The sequence below is a fragment of the Sander vitreus genome, chromosome 20 (assembly GCF_031162955.1).
Source record: "Sander vitreus isolate 19-12246 chromosome 20, sanVit1, whole genome shotgun sequence".
Taxonomy (NCBI): domain Eukaryota; kingdom Metazoa; phylum Chordata; class Actinopteri; order Perciformes; family Percidae; genus Sander; species Sander vitreus.
Genome location: NC_135874.1, coordinates 15593960 through 15621123, shown reverse-complemented (window position 1 = coordinate 15621123; position 27164 = coordinate 15593960). Strand labels below are relative to the sequence as shown.

At 41.8% G+C, this 27164-nt stretch overlaps 1 protein-coding gene across 2 annotated transcripts; it reads left to right on the top strand.

Moving 5' to 3' along the window:
• The first annotated feature begins 378 nt into the window (after positions 1 to 378).
• On the top strand, positions 379 to 27065 carry btbd7 (BTB (POZ) domain containing 7). Of its 2 annotated transcripts, XM_078276878.1 has the most exons (12): positions 380 to 487; positions 640 to 719; positions 7991 to 8218; positions 10365 to 11498; positions 18149 to 18357; positions 18945 to 19020; positions 19406 to 19566; positions 21802 to 21945; positions 22418 to 22607; positions 22741 to 22919; positions 23161 to 23565; positions 23735 to 27065. In XM_078276878.1, exons 3-12 carry the CDS (start codon positions 8137 to 8139, stop codon positions 24509 to 24511), a joined length of 3357 nt encoding a protein of 1118 aa, XP_078133004.1. In that variant the 5' UTR covers positions 380 to 487; positions 640 to 719; positions 7991 to 8136; the 3' UTR covers positions 24512 to 27065. The 2 variants fall into 2 exon arrangements, with proteins under 2 accessions (XP_078133003.1, XP_078133004.1); XM_078276877.1 differs by having other exon boundaries at positions 379 to 719.
• The last annotated feature ends 99 nt before the right edge of the window (positions 27066 to 27164 follow it).

Sequence of the window (27164 nt, the reverse complement as noted above, 5' to 3'; positions counted from 1 at the left end):
CAAACCACTAGAGGGCACTCGCAAATGTGTTATTGCACAAGCTGCTCGTAGTACTAACGGGCCTCTGGACCAGTCGGCGTACAGCATTAAGAATCTATCAAGCTAAGCAAAATACAGGAAAAAAGATGAATTCGCCTCTAAATTAAAAGCGTGACATAGGCGCTGGGCATGCTTACCATATCTATATGACGGATATGTTCATGAATTTCCACAGCTCTTTGTTGAAATTACTTTTCAAGGTATTATACCGAACATGTGATTGAAACAGCGTTTATCGAAACTATATTTTATTATACAAATGCACAAATCTTAATATTAAGTTTTTTTATTTTGAAAGTCATAACCGGAAGCGCTGTTTCTTAATCTGGCTATCTTGAAATGGTTAGCGTTGGGATAGGCCATAACAACCACCCAGCAAGGCGTTGTGCTACTATGGGAAAATACTGAACCGAGAATAAAAACGGTTTTGGTGTAGTTTTTGGTCGAGGTAAATGCTAGAAATTCGCCTGGAAAGTCGATGCAAGTGGAAATTATCGCATATTAGAGATCAAATGTGGACGTTGACGTCGAGCCGTGCGTAATGAGCAGAGTTGGAAAAAGAAGGTGTTGAGCTGCATTTTTTTTCTCTCTCTCTGCCAGGGACAACTTGGGTCGGAGTACTGTCTAAACTACAAGGTGATACGAAGAAAAATAATGCCCCCAAAGCTCTTCACTTTCTGGTAAATATTTTTGAACGCTCGCCTTTCAACAGTTGCATTGCATCCTGCTTGAAGTATATTGCTGTTTCCGAGGGGTACCGTAAAGTCAAAGCGACACAGCAGAGATAGCTTACCCTAGCCTCATAGGAAATGCTACTAATTACAGGGCTGTGATGAATATGACTCCCCTCGCTAGGCTGTCGCGAAATATTTGGACATTGCTTCTCATTTTAATCAGCTGAGACAAACAACCCACTTGTTTTTTGCTCTTACAAGCACTTTTAACCAAGGCTTCCGCTGAGCAGCGATAGCTCACCAATAGCCCAAAGAGCAACAATAGCTCCGCGTAAACGTAAGGCTAACAAAGCCATTGCAAATGATTGATTTCTTTATACACTGGTTATAGAGGGGAACACTTCTTCCGTTATTGCGAGGCTAGATCGATAGAAAAGTTCGGGATGAATGTGCAGTTTAACTTTGCTGATCAACCTAACGTTACATGTTGCTGCTTATTGCCCCTGTGTCAGATAGTTGTTGATAGGTTGTGCTATGGCAACAATATGGCCTGTCATATATTGCAATCTATAGCCTAATGTTACTTGTGGTTTATTGGTATATCGAAGTCATGCAATATTTGTTTCAAATCATATCCAGTAACGTTATATAAATTTAGTGATCAGCAATAGGTATCCCCTTTGTTCACAGTTTGTTATTATTTGCCCAACCCACCCAAAGAATATTTTTTGTATTGCTCTCCTAAGTGGTTTCTCTAACAGTGTATATGGTATTTGTTGGCACCACCGTTTTGTCCATATGCACACTGTGATAATCATGTGGTAATCTGTAAATCTGTAAACTGAAATTCTGGTTAGATTTAGCATTCTGTACACCCTGCCTTCCTCTGAAATACAACCTGTGTGTGTATATGTCTTTTCATTTGGAAAAGGTGTATTCACTGACTGTGCTCTTCAGCATTTAGGTTTGTCATTTCACCAGGTGAAGTATTTGTGTCAGTGCTCCAGGGCAGTATAATGACATGTAATTATTGGAGTTACATGCTCAGAAGTCCATGACTTGCATGAAAGGCTGTGAGCCTCCAAGTACTTGCCACAGAGTCACTGAATGAGCTGGATTTTGGCCTGAATGCTGTTTACTCTGGCCTGTTGGATGGAGAACTCAACAAGGAGCATTGACAACTCACTTAAAATTAGCACTTATTGTTTCCTGGACTGCCATTCATTCTCTGGCGGTTGACTGCCAGGCTGTGTTTGTATAGTCATTAGTGTTTGCACACTTAACATTTCTTTATTGAAAAGATGGCCATGTTTAGTTGTTTTGTAAACTGACCTAGAGCATGTCATTCATCCGTTCTAAAAGAAAATAACTTGTTGATGCTGATGAAACATTATGTGTGATACCCACGTTTATGTTTGTGTATGGTGGCATCCAGAGCAAAAAAAATATGATCAGCTGACAACATAGTCCATGAAATGCTAAATATGCAGGCAGCACTACGGTTCATATTGTTGGTTGACGGTCTAATCCAGAGGCTGCCCACCATGAGTCATCATTGTGGAGACTTTTGTTTCCTCTATCTGTGTCTGTCATTTCTGTCTGTCAGGCTGTTTCTAGCCTGTTCTGATTCCTGTAGTTTCCTGTAGCTCTCCTGGCAGAGTCTGTAATCAGTCGAATTGCCTGATTAACTGTTATACTGATTGACCTGATTGGCAAAAACACAGCAGCCTGCTCAGCCACAGATTTTTATCTCTCCAGCCATTATTTCAGACAAAATATGACATCATTATTATTTTAGGGTATAATTCATTCTGTTTTCTGACCTTCGGTCCATATTCCACTTGCACATCTTACTGTGAGATCTTTGGAAACACATCAGTACAATGGAGGTCACTCTGTCAAAAGTCTGGTTTCTTCTCACCGCTGCATTGCTTATTATGTCCCTTTTTTAGAGCACCTCTGATTGTATCAAATTCCAAAGAGTTGAACAGTCTGAAGCAGTATTTTTGTTTAGCAAAGCACATAATGTCCAACTCTCCACACAGGTCATTTAACAGCTTTTTCTTTTTTAGCTTGTCAGTAAAATGTGTTTAGTTATATCCATCAAAACTTATTATGAACTGAAATTATAACAAGGGATTAGTTTGCATAATTGGATTGTATTTTTATATTAATTGGACAAGGCCTGCATCTTTCTTTTTCATTGTATGCAAGTCAAGAATAATGTATCTACCCTTCTTCTGGGATCAGTGTGACGGGGCTTCATGAGATAATAACATGCCAGCAATGGACTAATAAAAAAAATCCCTGTTGAAGAAATTAAATGATGAGCTGTGTATTTGAGAGCTTTGACACATTTAGAGCACTTTGCAGCTACCGTGTAATTTTAGACAGGAAAGTGTTCCTGGGGGATGTATTTCAGTTGCTGCCCTTTCATTTGGGCCCGACTGCGATACTGGCACAGTGATTGCTCCTCTTCAGAAGATTAGGGCCTGTGTCATTGAGCCTAACAAAGATTCATTTCAAAAGGTGGTGATTTTATCATTTAGTTCATACGATTCACAGTGGGACCAATGGAGAACACAGCACCTAGGTGTTTTTGTGCCATTTGAGCAAAGCAATGTGAGTTTTTATAAACAGTTATACATACAATTACCTAAAAGGCAAGAAATATAAATTTCTCAATCATCTGCTACACTGCCCAAGTAATTCTTCACATCACTTTTGATTGTTGAAGTCTTGTCATGCCCTCCTAGCTTCATTACAGCTGTCACTTTGATTCAAAATGTTGGCTGTGTGTGTTTCATTAGCAGAGCTTTAAATAAGGGGATGACCTGTAAAAACCTGCTTGGAAATAATAAGAACGGGCTCCTGAAATTTGGGGTTGTGGACTGGAAAGGAGATCCACCTACCACTTCCTTTTTCTCTAGCCATGATGAGAAAATCCACATAAATGATTAATAAAGTGCCTTGACTGTCATTTAAATAATACATCGGTCCTGTTCTCGTGCCAAGCAGTTTTGTATGGTAATGTTCTGTGGGAGGCTGTGGTTCTGTCTTTTAAACCATTGCAAGTGGCCGATTTGAATAAAATGAAATGATCCAAGTGAGTGTAGCAAGGTGAGCAGTTTGAAAGGGTGTGTATGTATGTCTGAGTGTGTATGTAGAGAGATCGGTGGGGGCAGGGATTGTCTCCTGTCATCTCTTATTAGGGACATATAGTACAGCTCGGCCGGCGTCCCCCCCCCCCCGTCTGTGGCACTGCCCTCCTCTGCTCCCAGCCTGAGCACAACAGAGCAGCACACTGTTTCAGTCTAAAATGCAGGAAAGTGTCTTAATGTTCGACACCGGAGAGATTATGACAGATATGCGTCTTATTGAACAGTGTGACTCAGGTCTCAAGGAAATAGCTGTCCTAAATAATGCTTTTAGAATTCTGCACTGCAGCTGAAGTTACATTTGGTTCACTCATTTGAATGAGTTAATGCTGTGAGTGTATTGTTCAATTGATGTGTTGGATGCTTTGTTTTATTCTGCCTCTGCTGTGCTAAATTTGAGGACCCCCCCCCCTTTTGTAAACAAGACAGTATATATCTCAAGGGCTTCCTCCTCTCTCCTACATATTCAAATTCAATTTCTAATTTTGTCCAAATGAATTCCCTGTGAAGTTGGAGCTTATTTAAAGCAGTCTAATGAAATAAAGATCAACCAACATTTATATTGGACTGCTGCAGTTTGACTGCTTGGTGACTATTTGTGTGGAGTAAGAGGCTTTGGTTTTCCATTGAACCCTTGGGAGGCTGTGGAGTGCTGCTCTACAGGGGCAGACACAATGATTTATTAGTATGGTAGGCAGGAAAAACTAGCAGGCTGAGATAAAACAGATCTCCCATCACACTCCAGTCCTCCATCTAGTCTTGCATAAAACGGGACACAACGAGATGAAATGCATACATACAACGTTTTTATATTGAGTTATTTAAAGGTCAAGAGCAATGAGAATTACATTTCCAAGTCTCTTAAAAATGTTTATAAAAGGGCACATTTGGGTATATTTATGCAAAGTTACCCAAGATGTAAGTGCCATGGAAAATTGATAGGTTGTTCCTATGGTTTTTGAAAATAATCAAAATACTTTTGATCTCCAATGTACTTGCTGGTTGAAATGATCCTAGATATACTCAGTTTGTAATTAATAGCCTGATGAGTTAACCCTTGTGCTGTCTTTCTGTCAACCATGCACTTGTTGTCCTCCATCAAAATTGACCCGTCTGTTTTGCCTTTTTAAAAGGCATAAAGTATAAATTATTTATTATATTATTAACGATGAATCGATTAGTTGTCAACTATTAAATTAATCGCCAACTATTTTAATAATCGGTTCATCGTTTGAGTCGTTTTTTAATTAAAAAAAATAAGATTTCTCTGATTCCAGCTTGTTAAATGTGAATATCTTCTAGTTTCTCTCCTTTGTGACAGTTAACTGAATATCTTTGAGTTTTGGACAAAACAAGATGTTTGAGGATGTCCTCTTAGGCTTTGGGAAACACTGATCCACATTTTTCACCAGGTTTTGACATTTTTATAGATCAAACAACTAATCGATTAATCGAGAAAATAATCGATAGATTAATCGACTATGAAAATAATCGATAGATTAATCGACTATGAAAATAATCGTTAGTTGCAGCCCTAAAATTATTACCCAATTTCTATTTTGCACCTACTAGCCAACTTCATTCCAACTCATTACCAGTAGTTTTACACTTATTTCTGGAATTTATGGTTAATAAACCTCATTACTGTACATGAAATTATGCCTCATTTTGGAGTAAAGTAAGCAGAAATTATGAATTATTTTCACTTTAGTGAAGATAAGATGACTATATGTTGATGGATTATCACTGACTGGTATATATGTCAATGTTTTAGTCAGGATACTGTTTTGAAACCACTTTATTATTTTGAATGGCAGCACATATTTCCGACAAAAAAACTTTGAAATCGTGTCAAACTTGACCTGAAGACTACACAAGGTTAAGGGTGTGCTTAATTAATGAGGTGCCCTGTTTTCTGTTAGATTATAGCCAGTGACAGTACAAAGGAGAGAGCGGGAAAATAAGTTACTGAGAGCGCCTTCACTGGTGCCATGGCTGGCCAGAATAGGCTGAGGTTAAATGGCTCTATGGAGCTATTTAGTAACTCGCTTCTGTCGCACAGCATTATCTGTCTTTTAAATTATGTTTAGGTGACCGAACCATAGAAATGAACAACCACCTAAATAATCAAATATTTTGTCCTGTAGAATTAGTGTCATATTAGGCTTTCAAAAGGCATTTTTCAAAGAAGACGTTTTGACTTGTCATGGCAGGAAAAGTGCAAGTGTTACTACTAACTTTAACGATGGCTCTGTTGTATTCAAGTGTCCCAGTAAGCCATGACGGGTGACAATTCTGAGCCAGCATGCTATATACCAGAACCCTGAAACTGAAGCAGCAAAATGGAATTCAGTCATCTTTTATTTTTAATGATTTACTCCTGTGCTTTTCCTACTGTAAACTGTCAAAATGTGAAAAAAGGCATGTTTAGAAATTGTTAATAGATAAAATAACCAGACAGCAATGTCTGTTTTTGGCTTATCCAATTAATTGAATACCTAACGAATCAAAGTATTTTTTCCCATTGATGCAAAAATCATATAAAAAGCCAATATGCAACATTGCCCACAATGGCTCAATACTACTAGAAGTATTAATGAGAAAGCTACCACTGTATAATTGGCATGGCAAAATCTCTGACTCTATAAATGGTATGGCAAAATCTCTGACTGTAGACACATTTGTATCGTCTTATACTATATCTGTCATATTGACCTTCCTTATGTCACATAATGCACTTAGATTGCATTCACTCATGAAATTTCCCGTTAACACTGCTGTGAAGCACTGAAGTTTCACTGAACAGCCACAAGTCATCACAGCTATGATGCAGTGCTCAGTCTGACTGTACTGACATGAACTGAATAGAGATCCAAAGTTTGAAAACTAGCTTAGAGATAGTTCAATAGTAACTAGAAAATGCATTTCCTGCAGAAAATGCGTGGGAATGCTGAATAGCCGAATTGCTGAAGCTAAACTGGATGAATAGCTTAAATCAGTAAGAAGAAGTTGAAGTAGTAACCCTAACCCTATTCAAAGACACAGAGCAAGCTCTCAAATAAAGGCTCAGACTGCTAAAACGATAAGGAGTATCAGTGAAATGATGTAATCGTGACCACCACAAGGCCTTTGTGAACGTATTCATGTAAAATTTATGTTGATAAACTTAAAAATGTGGGCATATCAGCGATTTAAAAAAAAAAAAAGTGGTTCGCTCTGCGTTTCGCTCAGAAATGTGGAGAATGTTAAACAGGGCAGTGAATGGAGGAAGATGTGGAACTCTTGTCATTTGGAAGCTCACCGAGCCAAAAGTATGTCATATCGCATAACTGAGCACATTGCCTGAAACTAGACAAAAATACCTACGTTTTGATGTATAAATTGTGTATGACAAGTAGATATTGTGTATTGGAATAACAATAGTTGGAATGCTGCTGAATCAGCATTCCCACTAATTAAATAAGAATGTAATAATGAGCTTATTGGCTCGAATTGATATGACCTTGGTCAATGAATTGTCACTAAAATTGCTGTATAGTTATACTCTGCATAGATATACACGGTCCTGGAATACACATCCAAATTATTCATTAGAATACAAATGTTTAAGCTACTGAAATGGACAAGATGGGCAAAGGCAGAGAGGGTTGTACCTTCCTCTGAAAATCACATACATCTGCATTAGATTTGTTGTTGACTGCCAGTCAGAGTTTCCTGAGGGCTGAGCAGAGGAAGTCTCTGTTGACCTCAGTCACCATTTAAGATTATAGGTAGAAGCCTGAACACAGATGAAGACTGTCACTCTAAAAAAGCCTTCTCATCACAGTTTTTTGCATTTCAGCCCTGTAAAATTGCCAAGGCAGCTATGATTCATGATTGCACTGAAATCATTGTGGCTGAAACAGTGTGATTGATAATAATAGATATCTCTCTGTTCAGCTTCCTTAACATTCACCCCCCTTGCCATTCATTATCTCTTTGACGACGTCCAAACATTCCAAACTCATCACGTTGCAATTCTTGTGAGATGTTAGTCCACAACATTTAAAAGCAATTACTATTTGACTTAAACCTCTCTCTTACTGTTCTTGCTGTGCTCTATAATCTTCCTCCCTCCAGGTATGGCAGGCTCGGCCCGGGACTCTGAGGATGCTTCAGAGGATCCGTGCCTGACCCACGACTAAGGATTGAGAGGAATACATTGTCTGAGCAGAATGACTCAGCAAGAGGGGGGACCCCCAAATAGCAAGTGAAGACAAGTGAGGATGGGTGCCAATGGATCCAGCTATCCACACTCATGCTCCCCACGCATAGGGGGAAATGCACAGGCACAGCAGACTTTTATAGGTAGGTATTTTATCTGTGGTTAATTTAGAGCGTTGTGATTGGTTGCACAGTTAACACAAAGTCCGCTCTGATAGATGATTCTGTATTTTCAGTCAGCAAATGCTAAACTGTCAGAGATGAACTGTTAACATGATTGGCCACTCTCTTCTGAAGTGAAGTGTTAAAACTATAGTCCTGAAGCCACTTTGGCACTGTGCACCCATGTTATAAATATACAACGGGGAGGGGGGTTCGGGGTCTAGCATGGCCAAACTCGCACTTTAAATTACATTAACCTGCTTCCATTACAACTAATGGTGCAAGAGGTGAATGTATTTGTGCATGAGAGCTCTTGAACTGGGCCATTGATTCATACAACAGACACAAATGCATTAAAAAGCAATGTATCTATTTTACCCTGCCATAAGGGTTTTATAATGTATTATAAGAGGCAGATATACAAAGACACTTGTGTCAAATGTGGGTGGTTAACCAAAATCACATGAAGTATTCTGCTGTCAAAAAAAAGTATCCGTCTCAGCTGGCTGCTGGCTATCAGACCGGATAGGAGCTAGGTGTCATGGTTTTTGTCCCTGTGGCCAGCTATAGGCTGCTTGTTACACTGTTACATTTTTTCTACTAAATGACATGGCAGCTACACTCTGAGAGACCTTTGCTTATGTTCCAATTTCAGCAGTGTTGATGTCATTGTCAGAGAACATTGCTGCACTACAGCTAGCGTATTTGTCTGTTTGCATGCATGCATTAAAAAAGAGTGACATATATAGGTTGTATAGTAGCTTTGTGTGTGTGTTACTTTTATGTACACAGGTGTATGAGGTCACTCTATATTACTTATAATAAGTAGCATTTGTGATTGGTTGTAAGACATCAGTTATACTAGGGCTGGGCAATGTATTGGTATTATATCGATATTGTGATATGAGACTAGATATCGTCTTAGATTTTGGATATTGTAATGTGGCATAAGTGTTGTCTTTTCCTGGTTTTAAAGTCTGCATTACAGTCAGGTGATGTCATTTTCTGAACTTACCAGACTGTTCTAGCTGTTCTATTATTTGCCCTTAACCACTCAATTTAACACAGTCATTATATCCACATTATTGATCATTATTTATCTAAAATCTAATTGTGAAAATATTTTGTGAAAGCACCAATTGTCAACTCTACAATATCGTCGCAATATCGATATTGAGGTATTTGGTCAAGAATATCGTGATATCCGATTTTCTCCTTATCGCCCAGCCCTAACTTATACTCCTAAATGATCAACCCTTGGAGTCTTTCTGGTTGATGGTCCTTAAATCTTTCCCTGCAGCCTTCAGTGCCAGAGGGTTTGCAGAACAGCTTTAGAGATTAATTTAAATAAATCTGTCCTCAAAAACATAATTTATTTCAATTTCTAAATGACGTTGGCTCTGAGTTTTTTTTGTATAGTTCTTCTTAAAAGTGAAAGTATTGTTTAAGGAGACAAATTATCTCTGTAGCCCCTGAGACCTATGAGGTTCACTCTGAGCTCTGTAGTTGCTTGGTTGAGCTGGCCTGGGCCACAGATGATTCACAGTGTTAGAATGATTACTATTTGGGTCACACTGATGGATGGTTAGAGAAGGGCAGCAAGAGAGGATCTCCTTGGCAGAGCTTCCTCTGATGTACGAGCCCTGTCTCTCAAGCCAAAGATGAATGCTATTTAGTGTAATTGATTGGGTTCATTGAGAAGTACAAAGCAGGACAAAGTCTTCTATGAGCTAATTGGTTCTTAGTCTGTGATGAACCATAGTTTAGTCTGAAACAAAACAAAATAAAGGGATTCTGTCTGTTTTTTTCTGCTGTTGAACTGGAGCCAAATGCTTTGGTAGCTGGGTCAGGGTAGTGTGTGTTTGGCCTAATGGAGCTGGCCTCACCACAGGGGTGCTAGAGACAGATTGTGTTTCTAGCAGTCTGGCCTCGAGTAAACTGGTGTTGGGGTTATGAAATCAATGTCTCACCAGAACAGTATTTTTGAGGAAATATCTGGGAAAAACTGTCCTAGATTTTTAATATAGGAGAAGAGGTTTCTTACTTTATATCCAGTATATGATTTTAGTTTGTTTAAACACAAACTACAATTGTTATGAAGCTAACCTGCATTGTGTGCTCATTTCAGGGACCTCGTCCTACTCTCAGCAGGGATATGGCTGGGAGTCTAAGCTATACAGCCTGGAGCACGGCCATGAGCGGCCCACAGACAGGAAGAAGAAGAGCCTTGGTCTGGCGACCCTCAAACGGCGGTTCATCAAAAGGAGGAAGTCCAGCCGCTCAGCAGATCATGCGCGGCAGATGCGGGAGCTTTTGTCAGGTTGGGACGTCCGTGACACAAATGCCCTGGTGGAGGAATATGAGGGCACAGCAGCGCTCAAGGAGCTAAGCTTTCAGGCCAGCCTGGCACGTGCTGAGGCACCCAGCTTGCAGCGGGATCTGGCTGCCCTCTACCAGCATAAGTACTGCACTGATGTGGACCTCATCTTCCAAGGTACTTGCTTCCCAGCTCACCGGGCCATCCTGGCTGCCCGCTGCCCCTTTTTCAAGACTCTGCTGTCGTCATCCCCTGGCTATGGAGCAGAGGTTCTCATGGACATTGAGACAGCTGGCATTGATGTGCCCATGTTCTCTGCCCTGCTTCACTACTTGTACACTGGGGAGTTTGGGGTGGGTGGGGCGGAGGATACCAGGCTGCAGAACGTGGATGTACTGGTGCAACTCAGTGAGGAGTTTGGTACACCCAACTCACTGGAGGCTGATATGAAGGGCCTGTTTGACTACATGTGTTACTATGACGCTCTGCTCAGCTTCTCCTCAGACTCTGAGATGATAGAGAGCTGTAATGAGCGAGGTGCTGGGGCTGCCGCACCAACAGTGGGCTCCGGGGGCCCTGGGACCCCAGATGAGGACCTTAGGGCTCATAAAGCTATCCTCTCGGCACGTTCTCCTTTCTTTAGGAACCTTTTACAAAGGCGCATCCGCACAGGAGAGGAAATGACAGAGCGCACATTACAGACACCCACCCGCATAGTGCTGGATGAGTCTATCATCCCACGGAAATATGTGCAAGTTATTCTCCACTGCATGTACACAGATGCGGTGGAGCTTGGGCTGGTGCTGCGGGGCAGTCCCTCAGCAGGCAGCCTCGGCGAGGTGCAAGCACTGGTGTCTGGGGGCCGTGGAGCCAGCACACGCACAGAGGAGGCCATGGAGCTGTACCACATTGCTCTGTTCTTGGAGTTCAGTATGCTGGCTCAAGGTAAGCCATAATCACAAACATTTACAACGCACATACACACAAATCAACAGTATGTGATAAGATAAAAAGAAAGGATTTGTTCTCTGTAGACAGGGTTTACAGGATTACAGCCACATTGTCCATACTTAGTGGTGCTTGTGAGTATGGGCAATATTACCTTTAATCTTTATAAAGACATATTACCAGATTGACATTTGATCATAAATGTAATGATATATTTGATGCATCAGTGCATGTAGTTCCTCTCTCATGTTGGCTCACTTGTGATATGTTTATCATGTTTTTTATTATATTACAACTTAAATATACTGGACTTTTGGTTGCACTTTTGTTTCAGTAATTGTAGCTTGTGCTTGTCATTTTATAGACATGTTTTTATTATTGTAATAAGAGTAAATTTAGGAAAATAAGAAATTCATAATTCAGTCCTAATTCTCCAACTCTACTTGCTCCACACAATTTTAGTTTGATTTAATTTCTTAAAGGTCCTATGACATGCTGCTTTTTGGATGCTTTTATATAGGCCTTAGTGGTCCCCTAATACTGTATCTGAAGTCTCTTTCCCGAAATTCAGCCTTGGTGCAGAATTACAGCCACTAGAGCCAGTCCCACAATGAGCTTTATTTAGGATGTGCCATTGCTGTGTCTGTAGCTTTAAATGCTATTGAGGAGGAGAGGGGGGGGGGCAAGGTGGAGGGTGGGGGTGTGGCCTTGACCAACTGCCACTTTGCTTGTTTTCAAGCCATGATGTCTCTCTCTTTTTCATGGGCGGGCCAAATTCTCTGGGCGGGCAAAGCAGAGAAAGGGGAGGTAACCTTGCTCCGTATGACGTCATAAGGAGGAGATTCCAGATCGGCCCATCTGAGCTTTCATTTTCTCAAAGGCAGAGCAGGATACCCAGGGCTCGGTTTACATCTATCGCCATTTCTAGCCACTGGGGGACCATAGGCAGGCTAGGGGAACTCTAGCCTGCCTATATTAATGTTAAAAAACCTCATAAAGTTAAATTTTCATGCCATGGGACCTTTAACAATAATGTGTCCACTGACTAAATGAGTCTCAGTATTGCTGAGGTCTCAGCTTGAACAAATTGTTTTAAACTGTGATAATGTAGTTGAATAGCCTTAATCGTCAATTTCAAAGTTAATTTTTCAGTCTGGACTGTCATAATTATAGTGTCGGTCTCTGTGGATTAAATAATAGGAGTTGAAATCTTTGTGAATTAATGTGTCGCAAGACTCAGGTCTACTTTAATATCTCCCTCAATGCGTTCATATAATGTGTCTCACACTCATTGTAATAATTTTCCACCGTTTCCTACAAACTACATTATGCATATGTGCAATATGGCTGTGCAGACCAGGCTAGTGTTAAACAGCTTGGCTGACTGTGATGGGTGTTAGAGCTGCGGCTGCCAGTAACAGATTGATATAGTCTGAAGGGTTTGTCTGTGTCTCCAGGGGCAGACAGTTTACTGTCTGATACATGCAGCGCATCTGAGCCTCTATCACCACTTCGTCACTGGTCTATCTGTCTTTTTTACTCCTGCCACCATCTCAGAGTGACCCCAGTAACATGCCAAAGGTTAAAGCCATGGTTTGACATGAGCAGTCTCTTTGTCACTCTCACTTCCTCCAGAGTGGCATGTCTGAGCGCGGTCTAGTTTCTAACACACCTAACAAAGCTCCTCTCCAATCGGAATAGCCTTTGCAATACGCAATACTTGTAGCAGTCTATTTCAAATGCACACAAAATATACTGCATTTGTCCTGCCTGTCAGGACTGTGTGGATCCAGAGAGGTTGTATGACTCAACACTGTTATCATATCTTGATAACCATCTTATCTTTCATAGAGGCACGATGATGGGAAATAGTTGACAGTCAAATACTGAAATGGTGATATGAGATGCATTAAACACCAAGTTAACAATAATATTCAAAATGCACTCTATATACTTTCTGACTGAAACACTTCAGTGATGCTGTTTTACAGTAAAAGCCGTGAAGTAGCTGCAGACACACAACATACACAGCCTCTGTGTATGCTATGCTAACACATGGATTTATAAAACTTGGTTTGAATCCCCTACAAAAGTATAGGTTCATCAGTAAGCAGATATTGCATCGTTTTGTGCAAATTCACCATGCAATATTGATACAAATTTGATACATCACGTAACATAAGGCAAGGCAAGGCAGCTTTATTTGTATAGCACATTTCAGCAACAGGGCAATTCAAAGTGCTTTACATAAAAACAATTAAAACATTCAAAACAGATAAAACACGAAAATAAAGGTTACAGTGCAGTATAAGAAATTAAACATTAAAGAGCAGTTAAAAATATAAAAGCAGATAAAATACGAGCTTTTAGGCTGCTAGTATGGGACAATGTAAGCCATTGCTCTATACACGTAATCCGCCCGCAATCCTTGCCGTTCCCAGAACTTTTTAATTCTCTTTATATGCTTATATAGATTGTCATACAGTTTCAACAATGCAACGTCAGTATAAGAAATGAACAATTATTTAAAGAAAGGCAACATCAAAAAGAAAGGTCTTCAACCTTGATTTAAAAGAACTGAGAGTTGCGGCGGACCTGCAGTTTTCTGGGAGTTTGTTCCAGATATGTGGAGCGTAAAAACTGAATGCTGCTTCCCCCTGTTTAGTTCTGACTCTGGGGACATAAAGCAGACCTGTCCCAGATGACCTGACAGGTCTGGGTGGTTCATAGTGTAGTAGCAGATCAGAAATGTATTTTGGCCCTAAACCATTTAGGGATTTATAAACCAGCAAAAGTATTTTGAAATCAATTACTTGAGGCACTGGAAGCCAGTGTAAAGACTTCAGAACTGGAGTGGTGTGATCCACTTTCTTGGTCTTAGTGAGATCTCGAGCAGCAGCGTTCTGAATCAGCTGCAGCTGTCTGATTGATTAGGGAGACCTGTAAAGACACCGTTACAATAGTCCAGTCTACTGAAGATAAAAGCATGGACAAGTTTTTCCAAATCCTGCTGAGACATAAGTCCTTTAACCCTTGATATATTCTTAAGGTGATAATAGGCTGACTTTGTAATTGTCTTAATGTGTCTGGGACACAGTGCACTCTACAACATGCTTGTATAAAACCTTTCAAAAGCACAGGATTAATTGAGGGCAGCTGATTCTTGGCCCCTCAGTCAATACAGTCAATTCAGCAATCATCTTTTAAGACATGTGCAGTGATCTCAATAGCACTGTACACTAACACCATACACACAGCTGGTTAGACACCACCTCCCACCCTCGAGCTTTAGTGTCGCTCTCAGGGTCACTCTGGCAGCTTAAGCCGATGAGCAGCCAAATGGTGTCATCCCCACACACCATCACCTCCTCTTCCTTCCCATCCCCCCTCTCAACAAACCCCTACTCAAGGGTATTTTTATCCCCTCTGCTCCCTCTCCCACAGTGCTGCACCGCTCTAATCAGTTCCCATGAAACCTCAATGTGGAATGTGGTGAGATGGTTGAGGTTGACTTGGTGTTATTTTATTCAAGTCCCATCTCTATCTATTTTGCAGCGTCCTGTTATTACCCTTTTGGAGATCTCTATTTCATGCCTCTAACATTTCATTTAAAAAAAAAAATCATACAAACTCCAGGTGTCATATCCTCCTGGCATCTGTGAGTTGATTATGAAATGAGAAATTTGTCTGTGTCCATCCCACCGCTTGAGACTTGAGTAGCTGCCATGTCTCTTCATGAGGCAGCGGAAAGGCTTATGTCAGGGATTTCATTTGGAGCGAGCGCTCTCATCTGTCACACAGTCTTCCCCCTCGTGTGCTCCTCGACTGCTACCCTCTGGCTGTGTGAAGTTTTGGCCCATGGAGGTTTTTGTGGAGCAGTTGAGCTCTGTCATTCATCCTTATTAATTCTCAAGATGTGTATCCCTTTATGACTCCATCTCACTCAAATAGAAACCAATATTAAAAGCCTTATTAATTTTTCAAGTGCACCACAGAGATGATAGCCAGTTGGTGTGGTTTAAGCTTGTGCACTGTGGTACTTCCTCTCTCTCTCTCCTCGCTCACTGACTGACCAGTGCTTTTAGTGAAATATTTTGTGTTTGGAGTGTGTTGACTGAAGTCCCAGTCCTTGAGTGATTATCAGACATGATTTACATCCGCAGGCTTGTTTACAGGCCATTGAGTGCTGTTGATGATTTAAGTGGCTTTGGAGACCATGCGCTCCATAAACAAGGAGCTCCAAATAATAACAGCAAGACAAAATGCATACGTCCTCCAAGCTTGTGTAGTGTAGAGCTGGCTGTTGCTGCTCCTGCTGTTGTGTTGATATTCTTGTCAGTCGGCTAAGCTCCAGTGAATGTGGTGTACCACCCGTGGAGAGAAGGGGAGGCGGGTAAGTATTAGATATAATGCTGATTCTAATCTCCAGCTCGTAATAAAAGTGCTGCGTATTAAAAGACTGGCTGTCGCTGTGAATTATAATGGGCTAACATAGAGCAGTGCTGTTTGCTTTCCTGGGCCACTGGTCCCAAGTGGGGAATTGTCTGCCTTTGTGTGTGCATTTGCTTTTTGGAGAGGGCAAAGATGCAAAGGTGAAAGACTGACGTGAGCAAAAGCACTTTCTAGAAGACAGACAGCAGCACAGGGACGAGTGGTAGAGACGGAGGCACAGATGTTCATTCCCTCTTCCAGTCTGTTTATAGTAGATAAAAAAGCCAAAGTACCTGGGTTCACATTTCAACTTCACCTGTCTTCTCAACGATGCAGTTTGCCTTTAGCTAACTTGCAGTTACGACTAACGACGCCCAAAACGTGAAGTGCATCATAGGTTTGTGTGTCCGTGCATGTATATGTATGTGCATGTACATTATTGCTTACATGTGTGTATGTATTCATCTTAAAAATGTGTGCGTTGTGCTTGGACAGATATGAAGCCTCAGATTCAAAAGAAAAAGCTTTGCTGGGGACATCACTCTAAAGTCTGGTGTCTAGTTTCCCAGAGTGTATGTTCAAAGTGATGGTTTGGGGGCGGAAAGGCAGCTTAGATCTTCTACTTTAAGATAAGCGTTTCCCAGAGGAGCGCTGCTTGCTACTGGCCCAACTATGAGCTGATAGACAGGATGGCCTGAAATGAGAAAGTTGGCAAGCTTGTGTTTCAGTTTAGAGCAGCTCCAGTCAGTCCGGCTTTATTCTCCATGGATGTCCGTTTCGTGTTAAACGTTATTGATCAGAGAGAGGCTGAGAATAAGAGCCACTGAAGTTTTGGCCTGTTGGGGTTCGGCATAAATAGCTTGACCTAGCCAATCATATGTTAATCTGAGTGGATTTTAGGGGATTTCATTCTGCCTAAATGGATCCCTCTTAGAATATGTGTGAGTTTAAGTGCCAGCGTAGGCAGAATTTTCAAAACGTAGCTCTTTTCTTTTTTTCTTTTTTTAAATAGCTAGAGCATCAGGTACATTATTCCCTAAGCCTTCTGTGGCTTTTTAATGCATTTTTGATTTATGCACACTTTATACACAATTGCAAAGTGTGTGTGCAAGCCCGTGTGCCGGCAGCACATTTCCTCAGGTTGCTGCGTTTACTTATCACGGCTAAGAGAAGGCAGCTTGAGACTGAAACACATCAAGGTATCAAAGGCATTTATGTGGGTTGGTGTATTACAGAGTTAAACCACTGCCTGCTGTTCTGGTATGTGCTCTGATTTAGGAAATGCAGCAAGGAGGATGTGGGGGCTAGTAGAGGGAGACTCCCTGGGTCACTGAATACGAGTCAAAACTACTGTTGGTCTGGCAGTGGCTGCAGAAATAGCACTTATATTCTAATAATCTTTTAGTTAAATCATTCTCTTGTATTTCTTTTTCTTTAGCTTTTGTTAAGTATTATATTGCTTAGGACTGGATCCAAATATTCAACTTTTCGGATATTCGTTCATTGGGTAGGTATTCAATTTTCAATTTTGGGATTCGAATATTAATTTTTTAATTTATTTTTTCCTTTAATACTGTAATAAAGTTGATACAGATTCAACTTTTGGAGAAACGCAACCCGACGTCACACTGTGGTGGCTAGTCATGTAACCGGCAATTAGACTTCAGTGTGAGAATTCCGTACAGTAAACAGGAAACATCCACTCTATTGCTGCCACAAGGAAGGTTTAAAACCCTGAGGGTAAAAAAACGAAACACAAGCACTGAACTGCCCAGGAGTTTGTGTAACAGCTGACTGTTTTCTGCAACAACAAAGCACAGTCGCTCTGTCTCTTTTCTTTCGCTCTTTCTCCGTGAAATGAAGCCGCCTTCAAGTGCAGTCGGAAATGTTGAGATTTATCAACTCTTTATAAACAATCTGACGGAAAACAATAATTGTGAAATATAAATTCTACTTGTGCTACATTGGGGGGTTAAATAACACAACAGGACGTCACACCATTTAAGTGACACTTCCCCCCGAAGTTGAATATTTGCTGTTGATTAGTACCGATCCTTAGAAGCACAAAAAATGGTATTCGGGATAGCCCTGGTATTGCTGGCTTAAATATCTGTACTGAATCTATTACTGTACTTGGAATATGATACATTTGTGCCCATAAAGATGGATTGAATATGAAAGTATAAATTGCTTAACTATCTCTTTGGCTCTCCCAGGCTGTGAGGACATTGTTGTGGAAAGCCTGTCTCTGGACTCACTCGTTCCCATCCTGAAGTGGAGCTCCCAGCCATATGGCTCCAAGTGGGTCCATAGACAGGCCATGCACTTCCTCTGCGAGGAATTCAGTCAAGTTGTCACCTCAGATGTTCTCTACGAGCTTAGCAAGGAGCACCTTCTCTGCGCAATTCAGTCTGACTACTTACAGGTAAGGAAACGGAACATAACTTATCAATCTGTTATTTGATTCCATAGTTGTCACCCTCTATGACATCTCGCAGTTTGGAAGATGCATTTTCTAGCGTGAAGTTTCAGTAATGGGTGTTCACAATGACTGCTTGGTGAAAATACAGTAAACACATACACAGAGATGCATTAACACAATCTCTGTCACACACACACACACACACACACACACACACACACACACACACACACTCACTGACGACACTGACGACTTTAGTAACACCATTCCCTTGAGGGGAAATGAAATGCCTTAAAAACAAGAACCTAATCAAAACATCGTCATCTGCACTGCCAAGCTACACGGGCATTAGACCAGATGGTTGAGGTGAAGTGTTGAAATCCAACTACGCAAACAATCCAATGAGGCATGTGCTTTGCTGGGACACTGCCTGAACATATTGCATTTTGAACTTATTCTCATTTAACAGCTTCCCAGTTTTGTTCTCAAAAATATATAACCTTGTCCTAATAATACTTTTGTGTCTTTATTTCTCCCTGCCCTATATCTCTGTGTCTCTCTATTTCTCTGTACCTTGGTCTCGTTTACAGGCGAGTGAACAGGACATTCTCAAGTATGTTGTGAAGTGGGGCGAGCAGCAGCTTATTAAGAGGATGGCAGACAGGGGTAAGATAATACACTCTATAATTACCCTCTGAGCAGCCCCCCTAATGGCTCTGAGGAAATTACCCACTTACAGAGCCTCCAAAATACACTTAAAAGCATTACAAAAAGGAACCAAACTTTACCCTAAAAAAGGAAATGGCCTTAGTAAGCAATTGTCTTATGTAGGATTTATGGTCAGGGTTATTAGTGATCATATTGTATGGACTAGCAACCTGCTTTAGGAAATTGAACCACACAGCAGGCAATGCAATATTTATCCATAATTTGTCACATGAACTTGTCTGAACAATGTGAAAAATAGCCAGCAGGTTGACTTAAAAGCGGTCACGGTTATATGCGTTATATTAAAAGCTGCTAATGGCTGTTCCTGTCCTCATTTACCCAGAGCCCAACCTGTTGAGCGGCACAGCACACAGTGTAAACAAGAGGGGAGTAAAAAGGAGAGACCTGGATGTGGAGGAACTAAAAGAGATCCTGTCTCCCCTCTTGCCCTTCATCCGAACTGAGCACATCTTACCTCCCAACAGTGACGTCCTCGCTGACGCGGTCAGTAGGCCTACTCCTTGTCTGCCTTTTCTTAGCCGCTGTGTGTTTATGGGTTTGCACCTGAGTGGGGCTGGACGATATGACCTAAAGTCAATATCGCGATTGATTTTGCCCCTATTATGATTAATGAACGATCATTTTTTTTGGTTCACTGACAAGGTTTGTACTGTATATGCTCAACTGTTAAAGGTAGGATATTTTTTTCTAATTAAAGAGGGCATATATTTGTGATTTTAAAATAGATAGATAGATACATACATGATTGATTGATTGATTGATTGATTCCCAAGGGGAAACTCAAGGTCCCAGTAGCTTATAGACATCACACACAACATACACATACATACTGAACGGAGGCCTGTACTACGAAACAAGATTTAGTGTTAATGAGGTAACTTCAGGTTCAACCCAGGGTTTTGTGGATCACTTGTTACCGGGTTCAATCGCCGTGGTAACTTATGCTGAACACCTAACCTCGTTGGGAGCAGGTTATGTTGGAGATTAGAGATCAACCGGTGTAAAAGCACCGCCTACTGACCAATCAATACTCGACTGATAACGGCATCACCGTTCTTAGAAGATCCGGGGGAGCTCTGTGCGTGGAGAGAGGTTCACTCATAAAAGTTAAAACATTTAGAGACCGACAACCCCGTTAACATTCCCTGATGGGTATCTTTATGAAAGATATAGATTTTCAGCGCAGAGAATTACGTATAGGCTATTTGTCGGCTTCTTGAGCTGTGTGTTGCCAATGCCACACATAGGTTTGAATTATGTTTTTATATATTTTATTTGCTCCCATGATCGCTTCCCACTGCCAGGGTTGCAACTGAAATAAAAGGCTATAGCAACAACAGTTTATGGAAAGCACGAGTGTAATATTGGTCCTGACTGCTGGGGAAGTGATATTAATAAGCGTTGTGATTTACACGTAACAGCGTCGGCTATTTTTTTGCCAGCTTTCCTTCCTGTTTTAGGAAGCAGCGACTGTATTGCTTTTTGCCTGTAAAACTGTGTCTGTGTTCTTCATATTTATGTAAAATTATAATTTGCTCTTCTTATGTAAAATATGCGTCTCTGGTAGATGTTTACGATTGGTCATGCTGTGCAAACACCGCCTCTTTTATGTGAACATGCGCACGTTGCTGGATTGGGAAACCCTGGCCTGATTGAACTAGTTGTTAACCACCGTAGTGACACAGCTTATGCAGGACCGCGGTTGTTAGGTTAGGTAAAGCCGGGTAACTGAAATCAATCCAGGGCATGTTGATCTTGCTTCATAGTACAGGCCTCAGGATGATCAAATAACAAAAAACAAACAAATCCACATGAATAATATGGACAATAAAAGAAAAAATACTAAATAAAAAAATCCACATGTAGTGTATGTAAGTGAAGGAAATCATAAAAGAATATTTATTGAATATTTCCAACAATTGAAATCAAAGCACATATTGCTTAAAATAAAAACATATTGCAAATAAAGTTACATATTAGTTTTTAAAATGCAAGTTTTTGTAAAAAAGTAGAAAATAACTTGCATTTTCTGCAAATAAAATAAATTATTTAAAATAATGTCATGTCAAAAGTAGAAAATAACCAGCATCTATTGCAAACAAAACACATTTTAAATATTGCCATATCAAAAGTAAAACACAGGGCTATCAAGCGGGGGAGCAGAGTTCATGTCCAGAAAATGTTACTAAGACTTTTACCCAGGAAACGGGCGTAATCTTCCTCGTCATTTTGGGGTCTAAACGTTAACTGTCGTCACCGCATCGCAATCACCTTTTGTCGGCTAAACTTAACTGTACGGCCACTGAAACGACCTGGACCTCACCGTAAACGGTAACTGCCTAACGTCACCTTTTTATCGGCTTAACTTACTACTTTAGAGTCGTCTTTAATGAAGCCAAAATGTGTCCTGTTGCTCAGTAGACTCGGTGTTTGAGTTCTCCATCGTGCTTCAATGCTGCAGACTAGACAGGGTGGAGTCACGTGACTACACACGTGGTAGTATGTTTTTTTGTTTTTTTTTGTTTTTTAAGTACATAAAACGCACAGTGGGGAAAGTATTAACAGGATTTTAAAAAACGAAATAACCGACATGGGAAAATTACGTCGGTTAGAGGTTCTGAATATCGGTTTTGATTTACTTTTTGATTAATCGTCCAGCCCTACAACGTGACTTTCATAAACTGAGCATTGATCCACATTCTTCACCCCTGTACACAGCTTAAACGGGGTTTGATAAGTACCCCTCCTTCAGACATGCTGCCCACAGCTGAGGGGGGAAAAGCTAATGCCTGGTTACGGCAGAAGAGCGCTGGAATCTATGTGCGTCCCCGCCTCTTCTCTCCTTATGTGGAGGAGGCTAAGGTAAGGCTCATTCACTTCTGATTAATGGGGCCTCCAGACAACGCAGAAAGCAGTGGATTATTTGTGTCCCCTTATAGGGATCATCAAAGAGTGTAGAGGTTCTGTGAAGAGGACAGCCTAACCATTAAATTTGTGGACCTGTTCATAGCTCAGATGCGCTAAAGTCATCCATGCCGAGTTGTTGCGATGCATACTCACCATATTTAATAGCTGTCTGCATCATCTTGACTAAAATTCATTTATGTCCATTTGCACACTTTTCCTCATAACTTATAGGGCTTCCCAGGGCCATAAATATTTATGAACATTTCCCTAGACCAGAGAGAGTCATTATTAGAGGAAGTGTCAATCAAGTGAAACTAATTTGCAAAACCTCTGTGTCCTTGAGTTAAGAGAGGTGTAATCCACAGAGGGGTTTTATTTCTTCGACGTTCTGGTCTAACTTGCCCTCTCTCATCTACCTGCCCCGTAGTCTGTGCTTGATGAAATGATGGTGGAGCAGACAGACCTGGTGCGTTTGCGATTAGTGCGCATGTCTAACGTCCCAGACACACTCTACATGGTCAACAACGCTGTGCCTCAGTGCTGTCACATGATCAACCACCAGCAAATGGCAAGCAACGCAACCACAGCTCCATCGGTTGTGGCTAATGAAATTCCAGGTAAGAAAATTGTTGAGTAGTGACCAGATGATAACAGAAACTGGTGCTCATGTCACCAAACTTGAACATGAAGCTAGTATCAAAAAGTGAAACATCCACCAATGTATGTGTTTGTATTGTGTGCATCTTTCAGTGCCTCAGCTGTCTGTGGTAAAGGAGATGATCCGGCGGCTGCAGGAACTGAGACACACAGAGCAGGTCCAGAGAGCTTATGCCCTCAACTGTGGTGAAGGAGCCACCGTCAGCTATGAGCTGCAGCTCCGGGTGCTGAGGGAGTTCGGTCTGGCAGACGGAGCCACTGAGCTACTGCAGGTTAGTAGAAAGCAGAGTTTGTCCCCAGGGGTTAGAGGGGGATGAGATGGCTAAGGCTGGGATACTAACGGTGATGCTAAGGCTGAGGACACAGAAAGATCTCAGTAATGCAGCAGACACAGACCTTAAACACCAGGCAGATAAATTGTAAGGAAAATCTTAAAGTAGGGTTTGCTTTGTCAGCACCACAATGGATATAGATTTCTATAGCTCCTATTTTGTTTGTTTTTTGTATTTTCAGAACCCATACAAGTTCTTCCCTGATGAACGGTTTGGAGATGAGAGTCCAATTCTGGCTCTGCGCCAGGTGGGTCGGTGTCGGGTAAACAGCAGCCCAGCCATGGATAGCATGTTCACAGAGCTGGAAGGCGTAGTGGGCTTCCACCCTCCCCTGCCTCCTCCACCTCCCCCATACCACCCCCCTGCCACACCCAGCCATGCTCAGCTCAAGGGTGCCTGGCGTCCTCGTGTGCCCATGCCAACCCCTACCCGTTCCTTCTCCTATCCCTGCAACCGCACCCTGATCCAGCGCCATGCAGCCGCTAAGCATGGCAGCTCAGACTACTCCTCTGTGCCCAGGCCTCAGCCCCCAGACTGCACCAACCCGCAGGCTATGGGCCGAGCTTTTCTTTCAGACCAGCAAGCGGTGAGTGTGTGTGTGTGTGTGTGTGTGTGTGTGTGTGTGTGTCATCTCCTAGAGTCCTTGTGCTACGATTTTATTTATTCAAATAAATAACTTAAGGATTTGTGCTTGGGATCGTTAGTTGCTCAATTGTCAGGTAACATCACACATTTGTTTCTGTTTTCCAATGCAGATGAGCATGGAGCCTGTTATGAGGGAGTTCATGCCTGACATTGCACTGGGAGTCTCGGTCATGTCCCTGAGGGAGCAGCACATGGCAGAGATGGACAGGGAAGGTCCTCACAGCCCAATGGGCCCCTCAGGCCACCATCTGCCCCATGGACCCTGCCCTTCTGCCCGCCACAGCCATGGTCACGGTCCTGGACATGGCCACTCCTGCAAGAGACATGCTCCTGAACCCAAGCTGGAGGCTCAAGCCGAGTTCCCTGATCTGTATGACTTCTCCTGCCGACCTGCAACCCCAACCTCCACTCACCCTCTGCCCTCCTTTGCAGGACCAGACCTCTACAGCCACAGCTGCACCCCCTCCAGCTCTTATCCTCCCCTCTACATTTCTGACTCTCAGTCCCAGGGTCGCCCACAGGGACGGACGGCCCCAGACCCGCTACGCCTGGATGTCCTCAGTATGACCTCTCAGAGGCATGATGGAGTCCTTGCCAGCCCCTCTGGGGTGCAGCCTAGGATGGGACACATCCCAAGGGGGCGATCAAATGAGACAGACCTGACTCATGGCTTGGGCCATTTACGGTCTCCCAGTGGGAACATGGACAGCTATGAGGAGAGGCACACAGGACCTAGAGATGCCCCGGAGGAGATGGTTTTAGCTGGAGAATCATTGGGCCCGGGCTCCCTCCAGCAGCCTCACAGGAACAGTGTCAGCGAGGAGATCGCCAGAGACCGCAGGTCACCCAGCAAGCCTGACTACCCTTATAAGAAATCTGCACTTTAACCCCACTTGAGGACCAGGGGTTGAGTTAAGAAAAGGGAAATTGTGATAAGTGGCTGTCCATCACAATGGATGGCAAAGCACTAAATGTGTGCCTGCGTGTGTGTGTGTGTGTGTGTGTGTGTGTGTGCGGAAGGAGGAGCATGGGAAAAGGTGGTCGATGGTTGCTATTTATAGGATCTGTCCTTTTGTCCTACCTCTATCACACTCTGCTATCCATCACACAGTCAGAGTATGGAATGAGTAAGAGCTGTAGGTTAATTGTCAATGCTTGTAATCGATCTTTGCAAGCCTGCCTAGTCCTGCTGGTTTAGAGGATGACTCAGGCTTTACTAGAATGGATTTGTCTTGAGTTTGATTGTAAAGAAAGAGGTTAGCTGTGTGAGTCCTGCACGAGGAGGCCACAACACTAGATGTAGCTCAGTTATAAACCAATGGTTTCACAAAAAGTCTATTTTCAAAGGCCCTGTTGTCTCGATTATTTTTTAGCATAGAATGGGGTAGATGGCACGATCGGAATCTCAATTTACACAAGCCAGCAATGGTACACAGTCTGGGGTAGAGAGTATTGTGATAAAATCATATGTAAATGCGTCTGGCTGTATTCTTTTCCTCCCATTACTTGTATTTCCATTTCCTCCTGTAGCATGCCTATAGCAACCCACTTGACTAGTTGTCCCCTCCTGGCTCTGGTGCTGCAGTGCTGATGAATAATGGGCTAAGGCTTGGTCACACAAAGCAGGAATTGGATCCGACAGGAAGTAGGTCATCAGAGCTCGTCATTGTCCTGTAACCCAGTCTGATAATTGTGTCAGGCTTTACCTATCACAGCCAGTGTCTAGCTTGGAGGCTGGAGGCAGGAGCCCGGTGTTTTCGGCATGGGGGGGGGGGGGACAGGAGGATCGCAAGCAGGCATTACTGAGATACAGTGGATAATATAGGGGTGCCATGGCAACTGACATACAGTGATGAAACGTAATACTGGGGGTTTGTTGGTTTTTCAGCGGAAGTGTGTGTGTGTGTGTGTGTGTGGATAACTTTCATACACGCAGGTGTTTAGACAATCTCAGTACTGTATACTCCCATCTTTAGGCAGGTCTGTTTGTACATATCAGAGTCAGATGATTTAACCAGTCTTTGGCACAGAGTGCAGTGGTCAGTGTGCTAGAGCCGCTTGTTCTGTTTAATCCAATAGCATCAAGTAATCAAATCTAAAGCCTTAACCAGTGCTTGGAATATTCAGTTTTACCTACCTTTATTCAGTTAAGAATGATGTCATTATATCACAACCCCTGTTAATTGCTTATTTGACTGTTCACTACAGACACATTAAATACCCCTTTGCACAAATGTTAAAACCGTGTTTATACATCAGGCCTCCATCATGCCACCTCATGGGAAATTGTGGACCTGCAGAGTTAGTGTTGATACTGTTAAATATACTGTTTAAGAGCCGCAGCAGCCGTAGCTCCAGCACCATGCAAGTACACACATAAAAGCCTGTTACAGCCATCAGCTGGCATACAACCTCACATGAGAGTATCTTTGCACTGTAGGAGCCACCTGTTAGCTAACTGGTCCCTTCTATTAGCTGAAGGGAAAACAAACAAATGAATTTCAAACAAAAGGAATCTTGTATTGAAGAAAAGTTGGCAATTGCTGGCTCATATCTCCAATGGAAATTGTATATGAGTTGAGCGTCACATGTTCTGACAAATTTCTTAATGGTTTCTATCACATTTTAGTGGTTGTTGAAGGTTTGAGTTTTTACTGTAGTGGACAACACTGTGTACTTGTCTTTGTCATGAAATCTCACTAAGAATGTGTGGTATAAAACAAAGACTGTGTCTCAGAATCTATTTTCTTCTTAAATGTTATGCATTAGGGCAGTCTGTTCAGTGTTGTAGGTGGTGTGGATTACCATGTTTGTAGAGATGTTTTTGTTTTTTCCCCCCATTTTCCCTTACTTTTAAAGTAACAGGAATATGTAGAGGATCTGTAGATATTAGCTCTCTGCTTAACAGTGATGAAGTTGCCAAGCAGAAAAATCATTTTTCCATTTAGGTTGCTTCATGAGGAAAAAATGCTAAACTCCAGATTCCTCCCCATGTTCATGTTGGATAGTTGTTTTATTTTCCAGGACTATGTTCTATTGAATAAAAGTCCTTGTTTTGCTTTTTGCTGTAGAGAAGTCAGTGCCTTCCCCTGCCTGCGGCTGGGCTTTTATTGGAGAAGTGACTTTGATGTCTATGCAAGCTGTTTTCTACCAGCTTACCAGCCTGCATCAAATAGTCCTTTGAAATCACATGTAGCTCATTTTGTGTACATAGTATTATTTAGCACCTTTTTGAAATTGAACCATCTGAAATGTGTGATTGCTTGTGTTGAGTTATAACAGGTACTTTGTACTTGTATGGCATCATAGAAAACATGTTTGTAGATTGATATTAAGTTACATTTAGTTTCACTGAATCTATTTTTCTATTGTCACCTCAAAAGGTACATAACAGTGGAGAACTTGGGCATCCTCAAAATAAATTGGTTTGATAATATGGAATTCATTTGTTCTCAGTTGGGTTGTTTTGTGCACTAGAAACATGTGATAACTTTATTTAGAACATTAATCCACATAAAACGGTGATATTTGTTCACATCA